Genomic DNA, 24,453 nt, shown 5'->3' with positions numbered 1-24,453 from the left:
CTCTCTCACAGAAAACTACCATTAGTGAGACACTGGCCTGGGTAGGATTGTCAGGTGAAGTCACTTAATGGCACCGAACATTTCTCTCCATAAGTGACTGTAAGGATGCATACTTAGCTCCCTAGAACATCCCACATGCCCTCTCTCTCTCTCTCTCTCTCCCTCTCCCTCGGGCTTCGATGTAGCTATCCATCCCTGATATGTAGTATTGCCACATCGCACAGGCCATTCGGTTAAACATGGATTTGGTGTGCTCTGCTCTGCGAGCTTGGCTTTGCAGATTTGCATAACATTCTGGTTCAGTCACAGAGACAGTCTCTCATGTGGTTAAGCAAACACATTCCCCATAACCTCAACGCCATTTGCCAGTTACCTCTGGCATCATTAAGCTTATAAAGCACCCCCATTCTCCATTAGGAGTGAAAATACTGTACACAAGGATGGCAATTTAATACGGAGGACCCCTCCCCAAGTACGGCGTATTTTCCATTTTTAGAAATATGTGAAAAGGGCGACAAAAAAGTATTTTAAGGAAAATAGGGTTGTAGAATCTACTTTTTTATATCTAAATACGTTGTGAATAAATATCATGAATATAGATCTTTCCAAATAGATGTATTAAAATAACTCTTTCACATCTGAAGAAAATCTCTGTCACAAGTGCTTTGGTGGATTCATTGGTTCGACCTCTCGTTAGTCCGACCATTACTAACACTACCTCAAACCCTAACCTAACGCTAACCTCACAGGAACTTAGGAAGCCACGGGTGATTTGTAACCCGCAGCACGGGTGATTTGTAACCCGCAGCACGTTTGATTTGTAACCCGCACTACGGGTGATTTGTAACCCGCACTACGGGTGATTTGTAACCCACAGCACGGGTGATTTGTAACCCGCAGCACGTTTGATTTGTAACCCGCACTACGGGTGATTTGTAACCCGCAGCACGGGTGATTTGTAACCCGCAGCACGGGTGATTTGTAACCCGCAGCACGGGTGATTTGTAACCAGCAGCACGGGTGATTTGTAACCCGCAGCACGGGTGATTTGTAACCAGCAGCAGGGCAACATTCAGCAAAAATGAGCATTCAGAAGAAATGGATGAACACTCGATTTAAAATTCAGCAAAAATATCAGTTCTACAAGCTAGTCAAGGACCTATGCTAAAATGGAAGCAGCATCATTATGGAAAGAAAGCAGGGGAATGCTTTCTGTACATCGTGTGTCATTCCGATTGTCACACAAACAGTCTGGCCAGCTGGGAATCAAACCGTGGGCATGCTGAAGGGGGCACAGTATGTACAGTATTATAATAATATGTAATGATAATAATTATATTACATACATTTCGTGACAAAATAGTCACCAAAGTTGACTTATCCATATTGGGTCACTCAATGTCAGAAATATTTAAAAAAAAATGTTTTTGAGGGCCGCTAGCCACTCCAATATACAGGTTTAATGATTGCCTTTGTTTTGTAAACGCCATAGACAATGAAGGGACAATGTACGTCATATTGTCCCTCATTACGTCATATTGTCTCTTTATTGTTAATGGCGTTTAATGTTTGTGTTGGCACCGTTTGTTTTACATCACCATTACATCACCTAATCAACATGAGTTAGACTTTAATATATTAGCGCCCCTCACTTCACACAGGTGTGATTTTTCTTATTACAGAATTCAAAAATAAAAACAACCAAACTACAAGCTCACAAATCCGCGTCCTGTTGCAGCGCGTTGTGCTTGTAGATTTAAGTTATTTTCACTGTGGGACACCATCATACGGCTTAAATGTTTTCTTATAGTGCCTTCGAGTGGAGAGATTGAGAATAATGACTAATTCAGATTGCTATTGCACTGAGAAATGAAAATGTAATATCTTCAAGTTGTATAATGCAGCTCAATGACATAACCTTTTTTAATAAGCTTTTTCTCCTTGTATTTATAGTGTCGCTGCTCAAGAAGAAAATGTGACCCAACATTAGATATGTCAATTTAAAGTGCAGTGCTGAAGATGCCATCCTCAAGTACCTTGAGAGCACAACAAGCAAATGCTCAAATTCTAATTACCGGTATGAATGAATTATGAATTTAGTTCAACACCCTAATACGGTCGAATATTAACGCCACCCTTAGTTAGTTTGTTTTATTCATTTTATATTGTACACTGGTGCGTGCAGGAAAGTATATTCATAGGGTATCAATATATAATATATTAGCTGATGATACTGTAATTTTGGGTCTTCTACACAGGACATGCACTCTTCCATGTACCACAGAAGAGAAATCTACATCAAGTGATGTGACGAGTGACAACAACCAACTCATTCTAAACATCACCTGACCATGAGCCAGTTGTCATCAGAACTCACCAATCATTCATGTCCTTTGTTTGCAACTCCTACTGCAGTGCTGTTAAGGCAGGTGAATTTCCCTCTGGAATAATAAAGATCTGTCTGTCTGTCTGTCTGTCTGTCTGTCTGTCTGTCTGTCTGTCTGTCAACAAAAAGCATTGTAGACTCTGAGGAAGGACGTAAAACATGCAAATCAAACTACTACATAGTTTGTTCCAGCCTCCATCAAGCTGCTGAGCTCTAATGCTAGATAAAGTGCAAAACATCAATGTGCAATACATACACACGCACATTAGCACTCTGCACTGTTGAACTTTACTCTAAATGTTAGTATATTTGTTTAAGCTGTATTGTTGTAAATAATATGTATATGTATATTCAAATGTACGGAGCCCTGGAGTGGCCATTTCAGGGCTCCGTACAAATGCCTCTTTTACGTTCAACATGTGTTTTCTAACATTGTATCAGTTGCTGTGTTTTTGTGATGTTGGTGCCCGAGATACGTTTCCCCTCATGACATGGTCACCTGGTCACTGTTGACCCTGCCCTTTAGATGATGTTGGTTCCATTTGTCACTATATGCCTGATAAAAGATCCTTGACCAAAATGTTGACAATCAATCACTTTCAGCCTGGCGTCCCTAGTTTAGGTATGTCATAGGCAAAAAATAATCAAATGTTAAACCAAAGTGAAAATAGCCAGCCTACAAGCTCATTACTCAATGTGACAAATTGTGAGCTAGTGCTGTAGATCGACTATTTTGTGCTATTTTTATACCTCTGCCATCCGTCGGTTCCCTCTGCCCGCCTAACCCTAAAACCCGAACACGATATCTCTGGAATGCCTCGAGGGAATTTCATGACATTTGGCACAAACGTCCACTTGAGCTCAAGGATGAACTGATTAGAAGTAGGTCGTCAAAGGCCAAAGGTCAAGGTCACTGACTTCACAAAACATGTTCATTAATTTCCTTCAAAGTCTTCATTAAACTAGTATAATACTACAGTATATGATAGCACAATGTAGTATTTTCTAGTTGAATATACAGGCCAAGTAAAGACTATATGAATATATGTATTATTATTGTATTGTCTTGAAAATAATGTCATGTACAGGTGTAGGTAGTTGTTATTATCATTGAGGTGTTAAGGCTATCATTGAGGTGTTATCACTGAGGTGTTAAATATATCTGTAATTAAATTTACTATAAAAATATATTGTCTATCAGAGCTTCTCAAAGTAAACCCAGGGATCCTTGAAGGGGTCCGAGCCAGGGGGGGTCTCCATTAAAATTAGTGAATGTTAACCCTATTTTACACTTGGGGCTATATCTTGCACCACTTTTGGTACTTTAAGTACATTTTGATGCCAATACTCAAGTACACTTTTAATTCCGGTCATTTACTTGCAACCGAGTATTTATAATATTGCAGTATTGATACTTTTACTTGAGTAATAAATGTGAGTTATTTTTCCACCACTGCAGATTGGACTCCTCTCATCTGGTACAACAGGAAACTCCCTCATATCGTCCCCAAGCCAAGCACAATAGTAGCACTGTTTTCCATATCAATGTGCAGTAAGAAGAGCGACACTGGCAACATGAGTCACATAGGTGAGTAAATCCCTTTTACGTTTAATTCAATAAACATTACCGCCGTCATAACATTTATATCTAATCTAAGGTAGGGTGTGGTTTTACGATTAAACGCTTTATGACATGTCTTGCAGATTTAAAATGTTGTATATTGATGTTTTAATATTGCAATGTCTTTAAATAACTACATGATGAGTTTTCTTTGGCAATGTTTGTGTAACACAAACGTAATATCCCATGTTCACTGTCGATTCTCCCTTATCTCTGATCTAATATCTCTCTTCTATGACTATGAAGTTAGTTATAATTTAACCATTACATGGGTCAGTACAGCAGTGTCTGCTTCAACTTCAATAGCTTGGAGAATTGGCTTTCCCGATATGATGCATTTTCCTTATATATGCTGCTTTTGTTGCTGACTAAAATTAAAATAAAAAACTTTGTGAATTGTCTCTATTTCCACCTATTGGTGGCATATACACATGGGTGTACTGTACTACTACCAGCACAGGTGCAGAAAGCAAGGTCGGAATAGACATCTTTATGCTGTATATCATATGAGCCGTTTCTGATATTTGTGCCATCATTACTTCCCTGTACTTCGTTCTCTCCCTCATACCTGCAACCTGTATCTATGACAACAGAATTTCCCTCAGGATTAATAACGGTCTATCTAATGTTCCTGATGCATTGCTATTCATTTTTAACCTGTAAGTACATTTTGTAACTTATATTCGTCTTTGCTCAAGGGCAGTGGTTGTGGTTTTCAACCATGTGGTATGAGGACCACAGGTGGTCCTTGAGGCGGGTCTCGGTGGGAGAGTTGGTAACCAAATAGACCCTTATAGATAAGATCTTTAACTCTTGAGAGCGTAAAATGAAACCAAATGGACCCGTATGGGTCCATTTGGTTTCATTTTACGCTCTCAAGAGTTAAATCATTGTGAAACATCTGCATTACTTCATTTACAAGAAGCCTACACAATTAGAGAATGACAAAAAATCTTATCCAACGACAACAAAATATTCTTTCGTTTTGGGTCCGAGAGGCTAATTCTCATCAGATGGCGGTCCGTTGCTTAAATGCTGAATAAATAATGGACCTTGATATGAAAAGGGGTTGAAAACCCACTGCTCAAGGGCACCTCGGCGGTGCCGTGGCTTTACTCTAGGAGCGGTGAGGATTCTTTTTTTTTGTTTTTTATAATTTTTATCCCACGATTTTGTAACCCATTTTTCACCCCTGTGTCAATTATGTAATGTGATCCTGGGCTCTACACACCCTCCACCAACCTGAGGAGAGCAACGGACTTGAACTCATGCTTCCTTCATGCATGAGTGTCCAAGTCGCTCCTTTACACCTGACAGGGGGGGGGGGTTTCCCTGGTTGGACGTAACGCGTGGAAGGCACACGTTATTCCAACCAGTTCCTTTCCCCTCCATCAGGCGCCCCGGCTGGCCAGGGGGAGGCAGTTTAGAGACCAGGATTACTGCATGTTTTTTGTGAGGGTACCTTACCCTCAGTGAGGATTCATGACATTTTGCCCATTTTTCATCCAAACATGTGGGTTCTTCCCATGCAGCAGAGGACCTGCTCATCGTCTACGAGACCGAGGCGGAGCAGTGGGCCACGTATCTGCGCTCCGTCTTCGCCGGCCACATTCGCGAGGGCGGCATATGCTGCTACGACATCGCCACAGTGTCCAGCCGGAGGGATCAGGACTTCCTGGGTCTGGCCCGGTACAAGTGCAAGCTCCTGATCCTCTCCAGGAGCATGCTGGAGGGCCTGTGCCAGCTCCGGCGCTTCTTCCTGGCCCGCGTGCTGACCCCGGCGCCGCGCGTGGTGGTGCTCCTGTGCGGCGTGGAGAGCCTGGCGCCGCTGCTGGAGCTGGTGCCGCTGACGGGCAGCGAGTGCCTGCAGATCTCCAGCGAGCAGGACGCTCACGACTACCTGTCCGCCGTGACGGATATTGTGAAGAAAGGTAAAACGACGGCGCGACCCACAGACCCCCTTTCCACCGGTTGGTTCCCAATGGGAACCGGTTCAGTTCTTTTTGGTTCTTAGTCCATGAGCCAGAGCTCCAAAATTGGTGGGAAAAACTAGACCTATATTAAATTGTTTATAGGATCAATACAAGTAAATTAATACATGAACCCTTCCACAGTAGTAGCTTTTTCATATTTTCTATTCTTTTCCTACATAATGCCTCATTTGAATATTTAAAAATGAAAAAATGTGTAATTCAATACAAAATAAAGTGTCATGGTGACAACAATCTAATATATGTATGGTTTTGCCCACTCAATTCATAATTAATGTTCCAATTTTGGAGCTCTATAGGCTATAGGAAATGGACTAAGTAAGAAACGAAAAGAACTGAAACCGGTTCCATTGGGAACCAACTGGTGGAAAATGGGCCACAGTGAGTGGGTTCATGGGAAGCTCTCTGTTCCATTCTATATGAAAAGGACCAAATGAAACACCATGTGGTTTACAATACACTGAAGATCAGCTCAGCCGTATGCTAGCCTTATGTCAGTCAACACCAGCGGTCAAATCCTAACCTATAACCACTTAAACCGGAGTCCCTCAGGGCTCTGTACTTGTGTATATTCTGTTCACTGTTATTGTGGGGGAGCTGAAATGAGCCAATCGAGAAGCTCACAAAGGGTCAATTTAGAATCAGATGCTCCAAAGTTTATTTAAAGCCGCGCTGCCTGTGAGCTTGTGTCTATTTTCAGCGAAAGCTTTACCCACAAATTGCCACAATAAGGATGCTGGGGTTTTAGTGGTTGATTGGATAATGCCACTCTAGATAGAGCCTTCGGATTTTGTGACAACCCGCATATTATCATTGCAATATAAGACTATATAAAGAAATTATGTTATCGCATGTAAGAATACAGGTGTGCCTTGTGATTTTGACTTGCAAAAAAAAGCAAGAAAAGCAGGAAGTGTTAACTCCTCCTAGATTTGTGGCCAGCATCGTTGTTGTCACCCTGTCATGAATATGAGCTGAAAAAAAGTACGGCAAGTCCTCAGTATCTGTTTCAATTCCCCCAAGAACAGCTGGGAGAAAATAACGCATATTACCTCCACCTGCATGGTCTTCTTCAGGTTAATTAGAAGGATCCATTTGTGCTGCTGTAAATAAGCGTTGGACCATCTCTAAATTGACCTGTATTCTCGCTTTTAGAGTGGCATGATGCGACAAAACTAATACACAACTAATGTGTAATTTTGTTTAGTACCAGCTGCTGAGGGCTCTCTGTTTTTCCTTATTGAGATATTTGTGAAAAACAACACAGATGAATAAAACGTAAGGATTCTGCGGCTGTGTGTTGATGGGGGACATCTCATGCAAATTACTAAGGTTTCCTTGTCGTCACTAGAGATCGGTAATCTCTTGCCATGCAAATCCAGATGACCCTTCCTTCACTCATGACTACTGAGACTCAGTAGTTAGTCAATTATGTTCTCTATGTCAGATTGTCAGTGTTTCCCAAACAAAGGGCCGTAAGTGACCCAACCTGTTTTTATCGGTCACGACTTGAGTAAACATAAAAAAAAATAATAATAATAAACTTTCCTACAATGAATGAATGAATTAATTTATTTCATTCATTCAGTTAGTTAGTTAATTGTATATATAAAAAAATCTAAACATTTCAAAAGATTTTTTTTTTACACATTTTCACTTTCAGTGAATAAAACATCTGTTCAGTGTGGAGTCACTACTGGGTGTTTCAGGTCTTGCAACAGACAGACACCCTCCTCCAGGCGACCCGACCGAGGTTGATGATCAGACCCCGGCCTGTGTCCCAAGTGGCATGCCGCATGCTACTGCCCCCACAGTCAGTGGGGAAGATGGCTGATTAGATGCTAGTATAGCAGGTGTTGGCGACACTAGGAGGCTCTAGGGACACTGTGGGTTCCATCCAGGCCTGGCTCCTCACTCCGTCTGACCAGAAGTTTGGAATTCCTTCTGTGCGTTTTGCCGCTGAACAGCAAACACCAGCCTCGGTTAGGTAGGAAAAAAGATATATAATATTAATCATATTCGGATATTCGGTATTCAGTTTTCGGCCAACTGTTTCCTATATTCGGTATTCGGTTTCGGCCAAGAATTTCCCTTCCCTTTCGGTGCATCCCTAGTTGTCACCAGTACTGCCAGAGTCTTTCAGAAAACAAACCATCTGAGGCACAAACTTGGACACATGTTGTAAAGTCAACAACATTGTCAAATAGGGGGGACAAAAATCGGGAAAAATAGATTAATTTCACCGGAACCAACGACAGGTGTTTTCAATGAATCTATCATGGTTAAAGTAGCTATGAGTAATACTATATAAAAATGTAATGACATATAATTTTTTATTTTGTTTGTATTCAGACTACAATTGTAAACAATTGTTTTTGTCTCTGTGACACCTCTAGGGGCCGCAGTCTACATTCAAAGATTTGACTAGAAGCTTTAATTGTCATTGGTCCAATTTTTTCTGCCGGCAAATGACTAACCAATCAGGAAGTGGACAGTCAAAAACATGTATGTAATGAATTAATGGTTTGCCTTCAGCACAATAATAAGCACTGAAGTGGATAATGTATATTTTGTGATAATAATCAAAATTTGCAAAGTAACCAGTACTAACTAAAGCTGTCAAATAATTGCAGAGTAAAACGTACAATATTAGTCTCTGAGATGTAGTGGCGTAGAAGTAAAAGTAAAAAAATACCTCAAAAAATAGGTACAGTACTTAGTAAATGTACTTTACACCACTGGACTTATGTCTCTTCCTCCTTCCTTACATTGTCAGAATGGTCATTTACTGTAAACATTTACCGTCCACAGATTCCAAGTGTGTAATTTATGAAGTATTTCATTTAGCTATCCTAGTTAGTAAGTAACATAGCAAACCTAACTAGGTCTACAAGACTATTATTATTTTATCATGTTATCATGGTAAATGGATTTATTGACACTGGATTGACTTGACCACTGTTGTTGGCTGAGGCATTTACAGTTATTGTAAGCAATTGTAAGCAGGGGCCAACTTTTCCACTTTCAGACTTAAATGATCACTCTGGATCTGATGCGTGTATATATCCAACAAGGAATATTACTTACATAATAACAAACTGCATCTGGAAATGTTATAAACGGACAACCTCATACTGTGTACACAGACAAGAGAGACGGCCTCATTAAAATAGTTTTCCGAAAAAGCTTTGCAAAACTAATTAGAAGCAAAAATGCACTAAGAATAGTGTGTCAAAAAAAAACAAGAAAAAAAAAAAACACTGACAGAATTCCAACTTGTTTGTGTATTATTTCATCCACAACAGGAAATGCCAGTTCCTTGCCAAGCAGGCCAGCGGGAACACATGCAAAGCTGCAGGAACAACAAAGCTGTGCAGGAGGATCAACCACTGTCAGATCCATGGTGGTCATCCCTGGCAGAATCCGTTGCGGGGTGAGGTGATGCTGACCTGGTCCCATGAGGCAGTGTTGTTTTCCTCGACTAATACCAAGACGAAAAATTATGTTTGTCGACTACCTTTTTTCACTGACGAAAACTAAATGGAAACTAAATGAAAACTATAAGCTACGGTGACTCAAACTGAGACTAAATATAGACAATTTCGTCAACAAATAAAAACTAGACTGAAATGTTAGGAAGGGACTAGTGGACAAGAGATCCAGTTTAAGTCATTTTACACTTGGTTGCATGCAAAATCTACAAGCTCACAACGCGCCGCGCTGCGACGCGTTGTGAGCTTGTAGATCGGCTATTTTCACCAAGTGTAAAACCTGTCATTACGACGGCATCAAGGCCCGCCAAAATACATTTTAGTCGACTAAATCAACTGTAGATTTAGTTGACTAAAACTAGACTAACACTAAAACATTCCAGGTGACTAAAATATGACTAAAAGTAAATTAAGTTTCAGTCCAAAGACTATGACTAAACTAAAATAGAAATTTGCTGCCAAAAACAACACTGCCCTGAGGGGACCATTATTCTGACGTTTAGGGTTAGGCTTAGGCCTCATTCACACCTAAAGGACAGCTGACTTGTGTCTTGTCCATGTTTAATGGCCGCCCCAATGCATTTCCAATGGAAGTCACATGGTTTGACCAAACCATGTGATGGGGGGGAGGGGGGCAGAACACAGCCATCAAACAAAAATGTTTGGTCAAACCATGTGACTTCCATTGGAAATGCATTGGGGCGGCCATTAAACACGGACAAGACACAAGACAAGACAGCTAGCTGTCTTTTAGGTGTGAATGAGGCCTCAGTTATATTGGGGGCCATCGAAACAATGGTACTTTGGACCAATGGATCGTCTAATGGCACATGGTATCCCCCATATAGTCCTCTATCTGGAAGAGTCCACACGGAACCGAGTAGAACACAGTAGTACAATGTGTTTTCTTATCTTCTCTCCAGGTTTCTGCTGAGGTGTTCATTCTCTTAAAAGATACGGAAGCTAGTGCTGACGCAGAGGTCCAGTTCAGCGATGACAGTCAGAGTGTGAGAGTGAAGCCTATCCACTGGAATGAGCGGACTCTCTGTGTCAATGCACCAGGTACAACAATAACACAACTAAAGTCTGCTTTCTTTTTGCTCTTCACTGGGTAGAGTTGTAGACCGTATAGAGGCCCCTCAATAGGTGATCAAAATGTGCATGGTGTGTTTTGAAGAAAACGCTAAATGGCAGAAAATCTATAGTTAAAAAAGAAAAGAACTATAGCCCAAAACATCAAGAGGGTCGGTATATATATATATTTGATTAACTTTTTCTGATCAGTCCAGTCCGGTTTCTGTGATTATCCCCAAAAATACACGCACGCACGCACGCACGCACGCACGCACGCCTCTACTAACCGTGCTTGTTTTTTTCAAGCAGGCTACAAATAAACTGGCTAGTTTTCTTAATGACACAGATACACACATTTAACATATCATGTACGGCCCTAATAAAATAAAATAAAACCTAATTAAAACTTCAGCCTGGCCATAGATAACTACAAGGGAATGCTTATTACAATGGTCTCTTTCACTTAATGTAGGTGCACAAGGCTTCAGGGTAGCGCTGGCAGATTTGAATCATTATTCCATTGGGAGGGAGGGGGGGGGGGGGATGAGTCCTCTGAGTCAGTGGGTCTCGGCTGTACAAATCGCACGGTAAATTGTGTTGTCCTCCCACCACAGATTTTCCCACCGGAAATGTCAGCGTGACCCTGTATTGTGGTGGAGCCGAAGTGAGGAAAGCACACTTGCAGTACTACACCCTTATGACAGAGGTTGCACACCTTCTGACGATGGCGGCAGACCCTGTCATTTTCATGTGTCAGGTAAAGACAGAGCTTTTTCAAACTTTTTAATGTCATAGAAAATTGACTTTGATGTACAGTGCTGTCTGACTGTAATAGGCTACTGTATGCCCCCCCCCCCCCCCCCCCCCCCCCACTGTATAAACGTTCTGTCTCAGTGGTTTTCAGCCGGTGGTCCACCAGTGGTCCTTGATGGGGTTCCAGGTGGTCCCAAAGCAGCTAAATAAAAGTTGTTAACCAAATGGACCCTTATAGATCTTTAACTCTCAAGAGTTACATTATTGTTAAACATCTGCATTACTTATTTTTTCAAGAAGTCATACATCATTTGAGAATGTAGAAGAATTGTAATTTTGGTCAATGTTTGCCAACAGCATGGAATTGTGTGCCAACGATAACGACATATTCTTTAGTTTTTGGACTAAATCTCATCGAATGGTGGTCCGTGGATCAAATGGCGAATAAAATAATGGGCCTTGATATGAAAAGGGTTGATAAAACCACTGATGTATCTCATAGAATAGAACAGAAACAATAGGGGGGAAATGGGGGAAAACAGTCGTTTCTCCTTCACAGTAACTAGTGTGTCTATGTTGTTACTCATCATTATCCATCGTATTAATGACGAGATTATTCCCGCTGCCGCTTATGACTGCATGGTGCACGCTACATCGTTAAGCCATTCTGTACGGGAACCCCTTTTGGTGTTTTAAGAATTATGTTATACTTTAGCTATTGAAAAATAGCAGATCTACAAGCTCATAGCGCGGCACCAAGTGCCGCGCTAGGAGCTTGTTGGTCTGCTATTTTAGAAAAATCGTGAAAATGTGGCGCAAATCTTTGAATATATTCTTTCAGAGCAAACGTTTTGAACTCAAATCTTTGCTTCTGGGGGGGTCCCTGGAACAACATATTTTCAGATGGGGGTCGGCGGCCAAATATAGATAATTCTGGGGGGGGGTCCTTGACATGAAAATGCTTGAGCACCACAGCACCACTGTGATAAACTATCAGGATTTAGAAGACATTTGTAGAATCGTCCTCAAGTCTAAATGGGTTAAAAAAAAGAGTGTGGAAGACAGCAGAGAAATTGCATCAGCGTATTTCCATTCTTTCTGGGGCTTTCTTTCTTTATGCAAAGGTTCTGTTTACCATCTTCACTCTGAAACTGAAGAGATGGCAGCATTTGAGACTCCAGTCAGCCATGAACACTCAATGTGATTAGATATATTTCGCTGATGAGGCAGCTTTGAGCTGCCCACTTCCCTTTGCCAAAAGCACTGTCTACTTGCCAAAGAGGAATGGAAGACAATAGAAGATGTTGTTGTTATCCTTTAGAGTTACAACTTTAAATTACCGATACATGGCACTGATTACTTGCAGTGATGTGAGTAAACTACTCCAACCAGCCCCCATTACACAACAATTGAATTTACAATATTTTTTAACAATGCGCAAAGTCATTTTATTTGTGGTCGTTGTTTGTCATACTTTATTATGCAACGTTTAGACTGAGATCTCTATGCCTGTTTTGATTGTCAAATGAATTGGGATTCCGGGTCCTCATTGGAGCCACGCCACAATCCAAGGTTTTAGTAGTTGAAGTTTACATTAGTTAGTTAGTTTACATTAGTTAGTTAGTTCATTAGCTGAATAATACTTTAACTCACCGATAGATACCTAAAAGTATAGGATGTTACTTGTGCGCAGAATTTGGGTGCACAAGTATTTGTCAGGATAGTGCATTTCCCAACATATCACAAAATGTCCCTGCTTTGCATGTCCTTCCTTAGCCCACTCTCATCATCTCGTCAATATAAAGTAAAAAATGGCTGCTTATATGGACATGGAGACTATAGCGTGCTGACGGTCATCTCTATGGGCCGAATAGAAATATAATAGAAATATAAATAACTTATGACAAGACCAAAATCAAGGATCTTTGATTGAGTATTTCATTTATCAATTGTGATTTTTCTTTTTTATAATATATAATTGATTAGTTAGATTTGCACCCCTATACTGTACGTATACTGACATATAGACAAATTGTGTTGTAGACCAGCGGTTCCCAAAGTGGGGTCCGCGGACCCCTAGGGGTACACCACGCATAGCCAGGGGGTACCCGAAATAATTCCCAGATTTTTATCTACATGGTCATTTCTGCCAAGTTGCGGAATAAACATATTTTTTGTGTTCATTGTGTTTCTCCCATGTTTGCTTTGGGCCAATAGCTGACATGATTACTAAAACTACAACATCAGTCAACCTGTCGTGACCCCAAACAGTAACAGCAGGACACATGCTGCAGAAACAACAAAAAGACTCAGGACACTTGAAAGGTTTCTGCGGCCGCTTCAGATGAGGGGGTACCTGGAAAAATGTCTACCCCAAAAGGGGTACCTGGTCCAAAAAAGTTTGGGAACCCCTGTTGTAGACAGCGTGACCGTCATTCTCTCACCCTGGCAGGCTCTGCAGGTGTCCTGCGTGGAGAAGCTGGACCAGAGGCTAGCCTCCATCTTGCTGGAGAGAATGCCTTCCGGGGGGTTTCAAGGACTGCAATCTGATAGTGACGCCACACCTGAAAGAGGTACAGTAGGAGCCAAACGCATGCACATTTTGAGCTTTCTGTCAACCAATAACTATGTCAAGTGAATTCTGAATTCACATGACACATTACACATCACATTACAGTTGTCAGTAGGCCTATATTTCAAATTCACTTCCACTAACTCGGTGATTTTCAACTTTTTTCATATCTAGGCCCATTAGTTATTTGGCATTTGAGCCACGGACCACCATTTGATGAGATTTAGATTTATTGAGGCCCAAAACTACAGAATATTTTGTTATCGTTGGCTAAGATTTTGTCCACAATTCAATGCTGTTGGCAAATGTTGATCAAAATAACAATTCTTCTACATTCTCTAATTGTGTAGACGTCTTGTAAATTAAGTAATGCAGATGTTTAACAATAATGTAACTCTTGAGAGTTAAAGATCTATATAAGGGTCCATTTGGTTACCAACTCTCCATCATTTCGCTGGGGACCTCCTGGAACCCCCTCAAGGACCACTGGTGGTAACCCGGACCACTGGTTGAAAACCACTGCACAAACTCAATATAGCTCTCACTCTAACTTCCCAGGCTGTAAACTAGCCAAATAATTTGATGCAGAAACACTGATGTGAAATCAGTGAACACAGCAGTGCGCCAATTTGCCCCCTTTTGTGAATACAGAATGGAGCTGACTGATTTGTTTGCACCATTTGTTTGCCATGATGACAAATTGAAGTTGGATAACACAATACTATGGAGTATTGTTGCCACTAAACATTCATTGCTTTTACAAGTTGTTTGCTCATAGGATGTGTTTTTCGGGACGAATTTCAGAGCAAATGTCGGAGCACGGGGACAAAAATAATCGACCTCACGTAATGCACACTGCCATCGAATATCCATTTTAATTAATTTATAATGCCAGACTGCATAATTGTATTATTTTTGTGATGAATAAAAAAAAAAATTGATAACACACACACAAAAAATAACTGTATAGGAACTGCAGAACTCCTTATTATATATAATAATAATATATGGTTCCTCCCATTAGCCAATTTTAATACAACGGACGCGAACGGTAAATGGGCTGCATTTTATACTTATTTCACATTCGCTCATTCACAAACCAAAGCTCATTCACACACTGGAGACGGAAGCACCGGCCTGCTCATCGGATGCAGTTTAGGGGTTAAATGTCTTGCTCGGGGACACTTCGACACGCACTCAATAATCTCCGGGGATCGAGCCGGGGGAATCTTTGGATTCCACGGCAGACGATCTATCTCCTGAGCCAATGCCGAGCCAGACCCCGTGACATTTTCTGTCACATTGCATTCCGGCTTTAATGACTCACCCATTACCTCCATTTATCTCTGGAAATCCACCGAGGAATAACTTAACATCTAAGTCTATTGGACGGACGATAATAACATAAATGCAGACACTCTGGTATAGAGAGAGTATAATAATAATAACGCAGTGTGCCCGGTCATATTCCTTATGCTAAACATCTCGTTATATACCATGTCTGTCACTGGCACGGCGTTCACAGTTTGAGTCTCTTTTCTCTCGCATCACGGATAAACATTTCTATCAATTCTTGCCTCATTATGCGGGATACTGACAGCCTCATCAGCCCACGAGAATGACTCTTGACTCTGATAAAGACGGCGTCGGGAGGTGTTGTCAGGAAAAGGGAGGTCAACATGTCACCTCAGAGCTACCTTTCTTCAGCACCTCTTTTTAACGTGCTTTATAATAGATGTAAGGGCCTGGGCCATGGCTCAGTGGTCCAGGCACCGTGGCTGGTAATCCAGTCTAGCAGTGTGCCGCGGGTTCGACTCCCGATCCCGACGGCCTTTACTGCATGTCTTCCCCCATCTCTCTCCCCATTTCCTGTCAGCCTACTGTCTGTCCCTAAAATAAAGGCGAAAGCCAAAAAAAAGTTGTAAGATAGACCCAAAAAAAGGCCTGGCAAGGGGAGAGAACAGGGGGCGAAATTAATTTGGCATCTACAAAATGTCTTAAATCTTAATCCTAGCGGTTTTCTGAAAAATGTGTGTATCAGTGGTGCTCAAACCTTTTCAGGTCAAGGACCCTCAAAATGACATGTATTTGGCTGCGAGCAAAGGCTCTGCTCTGCTGCATCCTCCAATAATAAATATATCAGCCTACTACTCCAGTGCGGACTGGTGATTTCATTTGTATTGGTGCCGAGTGCGAAGCTTGAACAATAGATTAATTGCGGTTCGCTACAGATAAACTGTGGATATTATTATTAACCTATACCAATAAAGGACCGAGGCCAAATGCCATTGCGCAGTACACCATCAACAAGTCTGTGTGTGCATAGCCATGTGAAACTATATTCTCGTACTGTATTTTGCTCTCCATTTCATGGTCATGGTCAAGGAGGAAGAGAGAGAGAGGGTGCAGAGAGAGAGAGAGAGAGAGAGAGAGAGAGAGAGAGAGAGGTGTGAATGCAATCGCAATTAGCGTGGTTGGTGTTGGTGAGAAGAAAGTATACAGTGACTGGGTCGCCGTGCGCATATATGGCACATCTCTCTCCTGTTATAGGTAATAAAGGGCACACCCTTGACTGGATTCCATTGTAACTGTGCCTGCATGCCGTCAATGTGTGCGCGTGAAGTTTTATTAGCCTACATTATAACGTGACATGTATTATACACCTGGAAAATATAGCCACTCTACAAGCTCACAACTGGTTGTGGACGCGACACTTCTATAGGTCTGACTCTGCTATTATTTTCTGTGCAGGACTTGCCAAGTCTGCCAGAGCAATGGTAAAGTGTCTATCATTTTTAAATTATATGGAGAGAAAAGTCGAGTCGGGATTTGGAGATTTACGCACATAGAGACATGCTGACAGACAATGAAAGAAACATGTTCCACTTCCACTCACAATTTAGGTGGCTTTTAAAATGCGGTACTTATTTCTTCATTCAAAAATATGATTGGCACCTCTCTGGGCCTAAGTGTCAGAGTTTGGAAGTGCTTGTTTTCAATAACACAACATTTTGCTGCCCCCTGCATTATGTGACATTTAGAAACAGGTGGTACGCAGGACGGTTGAGTGATTTCCAACGAGTGCTTCCAAACTCCAACACTCCATGCTGCTCAATGTTTTGCCACTCAGTCTAGATGAGGGGAGCGTGTCCTGATGGGAAAATCATGCATGTGCATACTCTCTATACTAACCTGTCCAAACACTGTCCTCGGCAGAGCTCCATCTTGAGGATGTCCCTTCTCTCCTCCACTTTGCCGCCCAGAGAGGCTTTAAGAACGTGTCCAGTCTGCTCCTGCAGTGTCCGGGTGCTAAACGAGCACTGTGCACCGCTGACCGCCACGGACAGACACCCGTTGAGATCGCCCAGAGTCACGGCCACACTGAGCTTCACACCCTGTTGAAGGAAACACTGGTAAGCATTTTGTGCTCCTCCGTGCAGTTATCTGAATTTCTTTTTTTTTATATATTTTTTTACCCCACGATTTTGTAACCCACTTTTCACCCATGTGTCAATTATCTAATGTGATCCTGGGCTCTACACACCCTCCGCCAACCTGAGGAGAGCAACGGACTTGAACTCATGCTTCCGTCATGCATGAGTGTCCAAGTTGCTCCTTTACACCTGACAGGGGGGGGAGTTTCCCTGGTTGGACGTAGCGCGTGGAAGGAACACGTTATTCCAACCAGTTCCTTTCCTCTCCATCAGGCGCCCCGGCTGGCCAGGGGGAGGCAGTTTAGAGACCAGGATTACTGCATGAGTACCTACCCTAGGGGACACGAGGAGAACAAACATGCAAACTCCACACAGAAAGTTATCTGAATCTATACGGTATATTTCAGGTATCAAAATATAATTAATAGCCTACTGTATATACAGTACACTATGTTTTTGGCCCTCTCCTACTGTATATGGTGTTGAAATGTTCTAAAATATCAGAAGTGCTTGTTTTCTTTGAGTTCCCCTGTGACGGTGGGGGCGCCCCCGTCAAAAAAAAAGGTGCATCGGAGGTTGATTTGGAAATGCATGCAGTAAGTAATAATGACACGCTTTGTGACAGGATGTGATCTTGCTCCGTGTTTAAAGTCCAGCCCAGTCCGTCGGACGGTTCTATAGTGTGTGCGTGTGGGGTGTGGTGTGGTCTGGTGTGGTGTGGTGTGCAGGCAGGCAGGCAGGCAGGCAGGCAGGCAGGCAGGCAGACAGACAGACAGACAGACAGACAGACAGACAGACAGACAGACAGACAGACAGACAGACAGACAGACAGACAGACAGACAGACAGACAGACAGACCAGAGATCAGCTGCAATATCTTCCCAAAAGGCCAGGGGTTGTATGGTTGCTGACCAATGAATGCAGGCTTAATCCATATCAGCCCATGGGGTTATATAGGGCAGCTAAAGTTACAAGGCTGAGTGAACAGGCACCGTGGTGAGCGACCTGTCCTATACTGTAGCTGTATAAGGAACTCACTATGTGAAACATGGCCGCATAGGCTGGCCGTCAAACACAGCTGTGTCTGATGATGGTGTGGTAGAATTCTCGGCTGAGGCGACAAGTGTCGGTTGCCCGGGCACCGAGGAGTCAGAGCACAGAGCGAGAAAACAGTTTGCATCCTCCGACAGTTCACAATATGGCTGCATAACAACTAGGCGAATGTCCGTCCTCAGCCCAAGAGGATTCAGCTGCCAGTATAGTGCACGTACTTCCTCTGTGTCGGTCCACAAACGCCGGCAGAGGAATAGAGGGGACTGTCTGATGTCATGAACTGACAAACAACAAGACTATCATCCCCAACACCACCTGCCATGTTCTCAGCCAACTCTCTGCCCACGCTGTTAAAACGCCTTATAAAATTGGCACATGAAAATAGCAGCATACAGGTATAGCAGACTTTTACAGTACAAGCTCACAAAACAAGGAGCGGACAAGTATAGACCCCTGGAGTGGTGGTTTAATTGGTCAAGAGCCTTTCTTCAATGATGAATGGCAGGAGCTAACCACATTGGCTGAGGACAACCATTGATTTATTATTATTATTATTTTTAATTTGTATCCCACGATTTTGTAACCCGTTTTTTCACCCCTGTGTCAATTATCTAATGTGATCCTGGGGGAGATTTATTATTATTTTAACATGGCAGAAATACATTTGCGTGTGTGTGTGTGTGTGTGTGTGTGTGTGTGTGTGTGTGTGTGTGTGTGTGTGTGTGTGTGTGTGTGTGTGTGTGTGTGTGTGTGTGTGTGTGTGTGCGCGCGTGCGCGCGTGCGTGCGTGCGTGCGTGCCTGTGTGCGTGTGTGAGTGCGTGCCTGTGTGCGTGATATAGAGCGTCGCAGTCCCGCCTCCTACCCTGGACCAGGAAATGAAACGCAATGCATTATTCTCATAGACATTTCTTAAAGTATTTATTTAAAGACGGTTACGCCGCGGACAAAGCCAACTCGAGTCGTGACAACTCATGACAACACAAACAATATTTTGGACCAAACAAATAATTAGAAAGAAGAAAAAAACGGCAGGTTACAACACTTTTTTTGTTGTTTTTCTTCTTTGTAATTATTTGTTTGATCCAAAATATTGTTTGTGTTGTCATGAGTTGTCACGACTCGAGTTGGCTTTGTCCGCGGCGTAACCGTCTTTAAATAAATACTTTAAGAAATGTCTATGAGAATAATGCATTGGGTTTCATTTCCTGGTCCAGGGTAGGAGGCGGGACTGCGACGCTCTATTCCAGTGCCCTACAGTAGCTACATGATGAGTAAACCATTCACAGTGGGAGTTCTGCCCCTGGTTCTGGGACTCATGGTCAAGGCCAGTGTTGGTGATGGATACCTTTGTTCCATCAATAATACATAGGGCAGGGCCATTAGATACAGGTGAAGTGGATGGAGGGAGGCTAGGCAGAACAATATGTGATTCTGATTTTGGAGGCCATTCTCCTTGTAAAAGATGCCGCCTAAACATCTAACCAGAGTTATCTATATTATATATAGGGCATAGCAGTGGCGGACATTATTGAGGTGCCACAGATCGAAAACCCATTCATTCTTCTTTTAATGGTTTGCGGAAATATTTATATTTTATTTTAAACCTGGATCAAACCAAGCCATTCGATTCTGTGTCAAAAAAACATTTAAAAACCGCCCTAATATTTTTGAGTGGTGCAACCACTCCATTAAGGAGCTGTGTGGGTCTGTCTGTCCCTGGCTGGCTGTGTCCGTCCGAGCACGAAAATTGCCTTTGGTTGGTTTTCACATCCAAGTGTCTGCCTAACACACATATTAACTGTATATATGATGATTTCGGGTGTGACAGTACAGTACAGTGACAGTACAGTACAGTACAGTAGAGGGACCCCCTGGGGACTTTCACACGGTAACTCTGTCAGTTCTCAACCGGTTCGGACGCGTGGCGGCTCGCCGGAATCGGCCCGGCCCCCTGGGCCCGTTCCTGAATGTTCTGGGGACCCCCTAGGACCCCTCACATGGTAACTCTCTAATTTCTCTACCGTTTCGGACGCGGGGCGGCTCCTGCCGGGGACCCCCCACACAGAGTTGCACCACTCACTTCACATGGGTGTGATTTTTAAATATTGTTTTACCGGACCAAAGCCGGAGATTATGTTCGGCCTGTTCATCTGTGGACACATATTCTCCGGCACCGCCAGACCGATCAGCATGAAATGTGCAAGCACACTTCCAGTTCCAGTACGCCAAGAAATGACTTGCCAAACTTTTCAAATGGGCCTCATGGTACTGGAGGACTGGCAGTGCTATAAAAAGCTGCTTCACATTGTGGTTGAACTTTAGATCATATCACCCATATTGTGTGTGCAATAGGGTGGCCATTTTCTGATGCAAACCTCCGACTGGCAGTGCAATAAATACAGTGCTGCGTGTCACCCACTAATGACGTGCGGTCCAAATTAACCATAGACTAAATTAGACATTTGACAAAGCTAGTGGACACTGTAATCATAATAACGCTCTTTGCAATTCTAATTCCATCTGACATTGAAACCCATAATCAGCACAGTCATTCATCTTATTAGTGACACAGCCAATATAATGTTGCCTAATTCATTGATTGATACATAGTGTATTCTACAATTCTTTGGTCAAACAACACATTGAGTACCAATGTATGGCTAAGTGATGGTTGTGTTTGATTGATTGAATGAATACTACTATCACGATGTTAACAGTATACAGTCAGAGGTTATTATAGGCTATGCAAAATAATAACAAAATAAATCACAGTCGTGTGAAGTGAGGGGAGCTCTTATCATCATACATCATCATACATCGCATGCTGATGCTCAGCCACTGTCCATTGTACTCAATTAATCAGTAACACATACAATAAATACAATACATATCTGTAGAAAACTTTGGGTTATAACATAACCCTGGTTATGTAAACAAACATTAGCGAGTAATTCGCTTATTGTAATTTTTTTCCCCTTCTGTCGAATATGTCTAAGAAGCCATATTACAATAAGCGAATTGTGAAGCTAATGAAAGTTTAACATAACTCAGTGGAATCAAAAGGTACTTAAAAGGTATTTAAAGTGAAAGGAGGGGTGGGGGCAAGGCAGAGGATGCTACTACCAAGTGTGTTCAAAGATTAATTAAGGTCCTCAAGCTTTGCTGTCATTAACCCCCCACTGGCTCTGGTTAACAATACCAGTCGACGTTTTTTTGCTCGACAAAAAAAGAGCTGTGTTTTCTCTGATGTCTTGGAAAGGCCCACGGAGAATTTCCCTCCTCAAGGGAAATTTAGACACGTACCAACAGCTGTTGCGAATATATTCATCCCCCTAGCAACGCTGCTAATTGTGAACGATTACAGATGGAGCGAGGTTTGATCGGATTGCTCCAGTGAGTCGACGTGCGCGCCGTGAGCCTCCGTTGACTGGTGTAAACTGACAGGGTAACATTGAAGACAATCAGAGGTCTCTCCCTCGGGGAATTACCCACAAGGCTGTGGACGTTACATGTCACACAGAATCGACATGCACCAGCAGGACAGAATCATTCTTTGTGGTTTTGTGAGGGGGTTAATTAAAATGAGTCCTGACAGCTAATACAAAAATATATATGGAAATATATTCCATTTATTTTACAGCCGATATGCATATATATATATATATGCATCATATATTCCCTATGTAACTGTGCATATATTGGTATAAGATGGTTGAGATGCAGTTGAGAACTGTGTGCTTTGTTTGAGCTCAATTAGCTGGGCACTTTCATTAACACACTATGCCCCCTTACCTCCAATTAATCAACCCATGATGGAGCAGTAGTTTGGGGCCGTTGGTGGAGCAACAAGCTGCCAATAAATCCAAGATGGATGGTTTCCCTGGATGCGATAATTGTGTCCGTATATAGGATCGCCATTCCATCCACTGGCCGAATCACTCACGACACCCACAACATTACTAATTAGCTCCGAGTCTGAACTACATCTGACAGGAAAGCTGTGTGTCGAACTTTATGGAATAGTAATGGGGAAAGCAAAGCAAACTAAAAAGAAACGCCAGATAAACTAGAGATGGTAGAAATCTAGACTGTCCTTCAAACTGATTAGTTGCCGTTAATTACTGGGACCCAGCTGTCATGTACAGTAGAAATGTGGAAACGAGGAATAGGTCTACATTTATCTCGGACTGAACTTTGATATAATAGAAATAATTGTTTGCGGTACCTTAAAAGAGGTGTTGTGTTTTAAATGGTATTACTCTCAACTTGTCTCATTACTGCTCTTTAATTGGGAGTTGCCAGGCAACTGCAAGCGTAACTATGGTAGAAGATTTTGCAAAAACGTGGTAAAAAGCTATGAATGTCTTACGTATGAATCCTTTCTTTGAATAACCAAACGCAGTCACATTCTGGCTAAGCCATTTGCATGCCATGTTAATTTGCATATCTGTCATGCTGTACAATGACCAGATTGTGTCTGTCAGGTCATGTGATTTGTTTAATATTTGTATGATACGGTCGTCTTATGGCTCTGAAGGCAAGTCAGTAAACTGACTGCTTCCCCTGGAAACACCGTTATTGTGGAGCAGACTTTTTGAAAGATTATCTCAGATCTCATGAACCTAACGTTTTCATAACTCAGTAATGGATTTTTGGCATCATGACTCTTGCAAGCAATAAATCCTGTTTTACTGATTAATAATAGTTTTCCAGACTGTGTGGAGAGGTTTGTCAGGCTATTGAGTCAATCGCTCATTGCTATCCCTTGCCAGAAAAGTTCACAGAAATCTTTAGGCCTGATTTTTACTTACGTGTGCCAGATCTACAAGCTCACAACTCGCCGCACCACAACACGCTTGAGCTTGTAGATCTATTTGTGATGCAAGCACGACATCATTCACAGTGTAGTGTTCGTATGAACCAGGCATCACAGCTGCCGAACGAGAGAATGAAATGTGATGGATTATGTTTCAAGAAGGAATAACACAATCTCCAGCAGGCTCTACATCAAAAATATCCTTTCTTTGGACCCTATTGTGGAGTACATGACTTGCAAAGATTGAAAGCACAGATGGCTCATGCTTGCTTGCTGGCAAACATACCCACCACCAGACCCCGGGATAGCCAGTCAGTGATTCAACTGACTCAACAGCATCACATTATATTCACATTATTCAGTCACTCAAATTAGTTTAAAATGTTCTCCTACTGACAAAATAATGTTTGACTAACGCTGTCAGTTTTGTTTTTGGACCGCAGTGCGGCAATAGTGACGGAGTGACTTTTTTTCTTCCAGAATGCACCAGAGGTTCTGGCTTTAGTGTTAGAACTGCACCTGCTAAAACATTTGCAATATTCCATAAGGAACCGCCTGCAAAAATTACTGGCAGATTATGCTAAAGTGCAACACCAAAGTATTACAATTTGATGCTAATGTACTTAACCTTGCCCTAGCCTCGACCTCCTACACGCATAGTTACTTATGTAACTTAAATAGCACTTTATGTAGACATAACACTCTATAGTGTATATAATATACACTTATAGTTTCATTATAGATATTAGGTTAGGTTCTTAGCTTATGTATGATTCATGATGACTATTTTTATGTACTGTATCTGATGTATTACCATGTTTTTTGTTCTTGCTTACTGTAAATCGCTCTGGATTAAGAGCGCCTGCTAAATGCCTAAATTGTACCAAGCCTCTGCCTATCGGTGGTTCCCCACCTTTTTTTTCTTGGAGTCTACACTCCTTACAAGCTGAGAAAATCTGCACGCATGCACGCACGCACACACACACACACACGCACACACACACACGCACGCACGCACGTACGTGACACACACACACACACACACACACACACACACACACACACACACACACACACACACACACACACACACACACACACACACACTTATACAATTATTGAGATTGTAATGACCACAAATGTTATGATTTTGTGCAACATGTTTAAAATTGGGGGCCCGGGAAGTATAATTTGCAGCACCAGGAATATTATAATAATGTACTGTAATTGAGTCATGAGTGGCTGCGTTGCTAAGAAACGGC

General features: G+C 42.2%; 1 protein-coding gene across 1 annotated transcript in view; it reads left to right on the top strand.

Moving 5' to 3' along the window:
• Positions 1-5,535: 5,535 nt before the first annotated feature.
• Positions 5,536-24,453, top strand: part of LOC306914594 (B-cell scaffold protein with ankyrin repeats-like) — a gene marked incomplete at its 5' end in the record, with an annotated part of 36,584 nt that continues 17,666 nt past the window's right edge. The window contains 6 exons of the mRNA XM_079491712.1: positions 5,536-5,938; positions 9,304-9,431; positions 10,413-10,551; positions 11,178-11,320; positions 13,769-13,889; positions 17,105-17,301. Coding sequence (XP_079347838.1) covers positions 5,536-5,938; positions 9,304-9,431; positions 10,413-10,551; positions 11,178-11,320; positions 13,769-13,889; positions 17,105-17,301 — 1,131 coding nt within the window. The remainder of the gene's footprint in view (positions 5,939-9,303; positions 9,432-10,412; positions 10,552-11,177; positions 11,321-13,768; positions 13,890-17,104; positions 17,302-24,453) is intronic.

The sequence above is a fragment of the Electrona antarctica genome (assembly GCF_951216825.1).
Source record: "Electrona antarctica genome assembly, chromosome: 21".
In the NCBI taxonomy this organism is placed as follows: Eukaryota; Metazoa; Chordata; class Actinopteri; order Myctophiformes; family Myctophidae; genus Electrona; species Electrona antarctica.
This window is presented reverse-complemented; position numbering and strand designations above follow the sequence as displayed.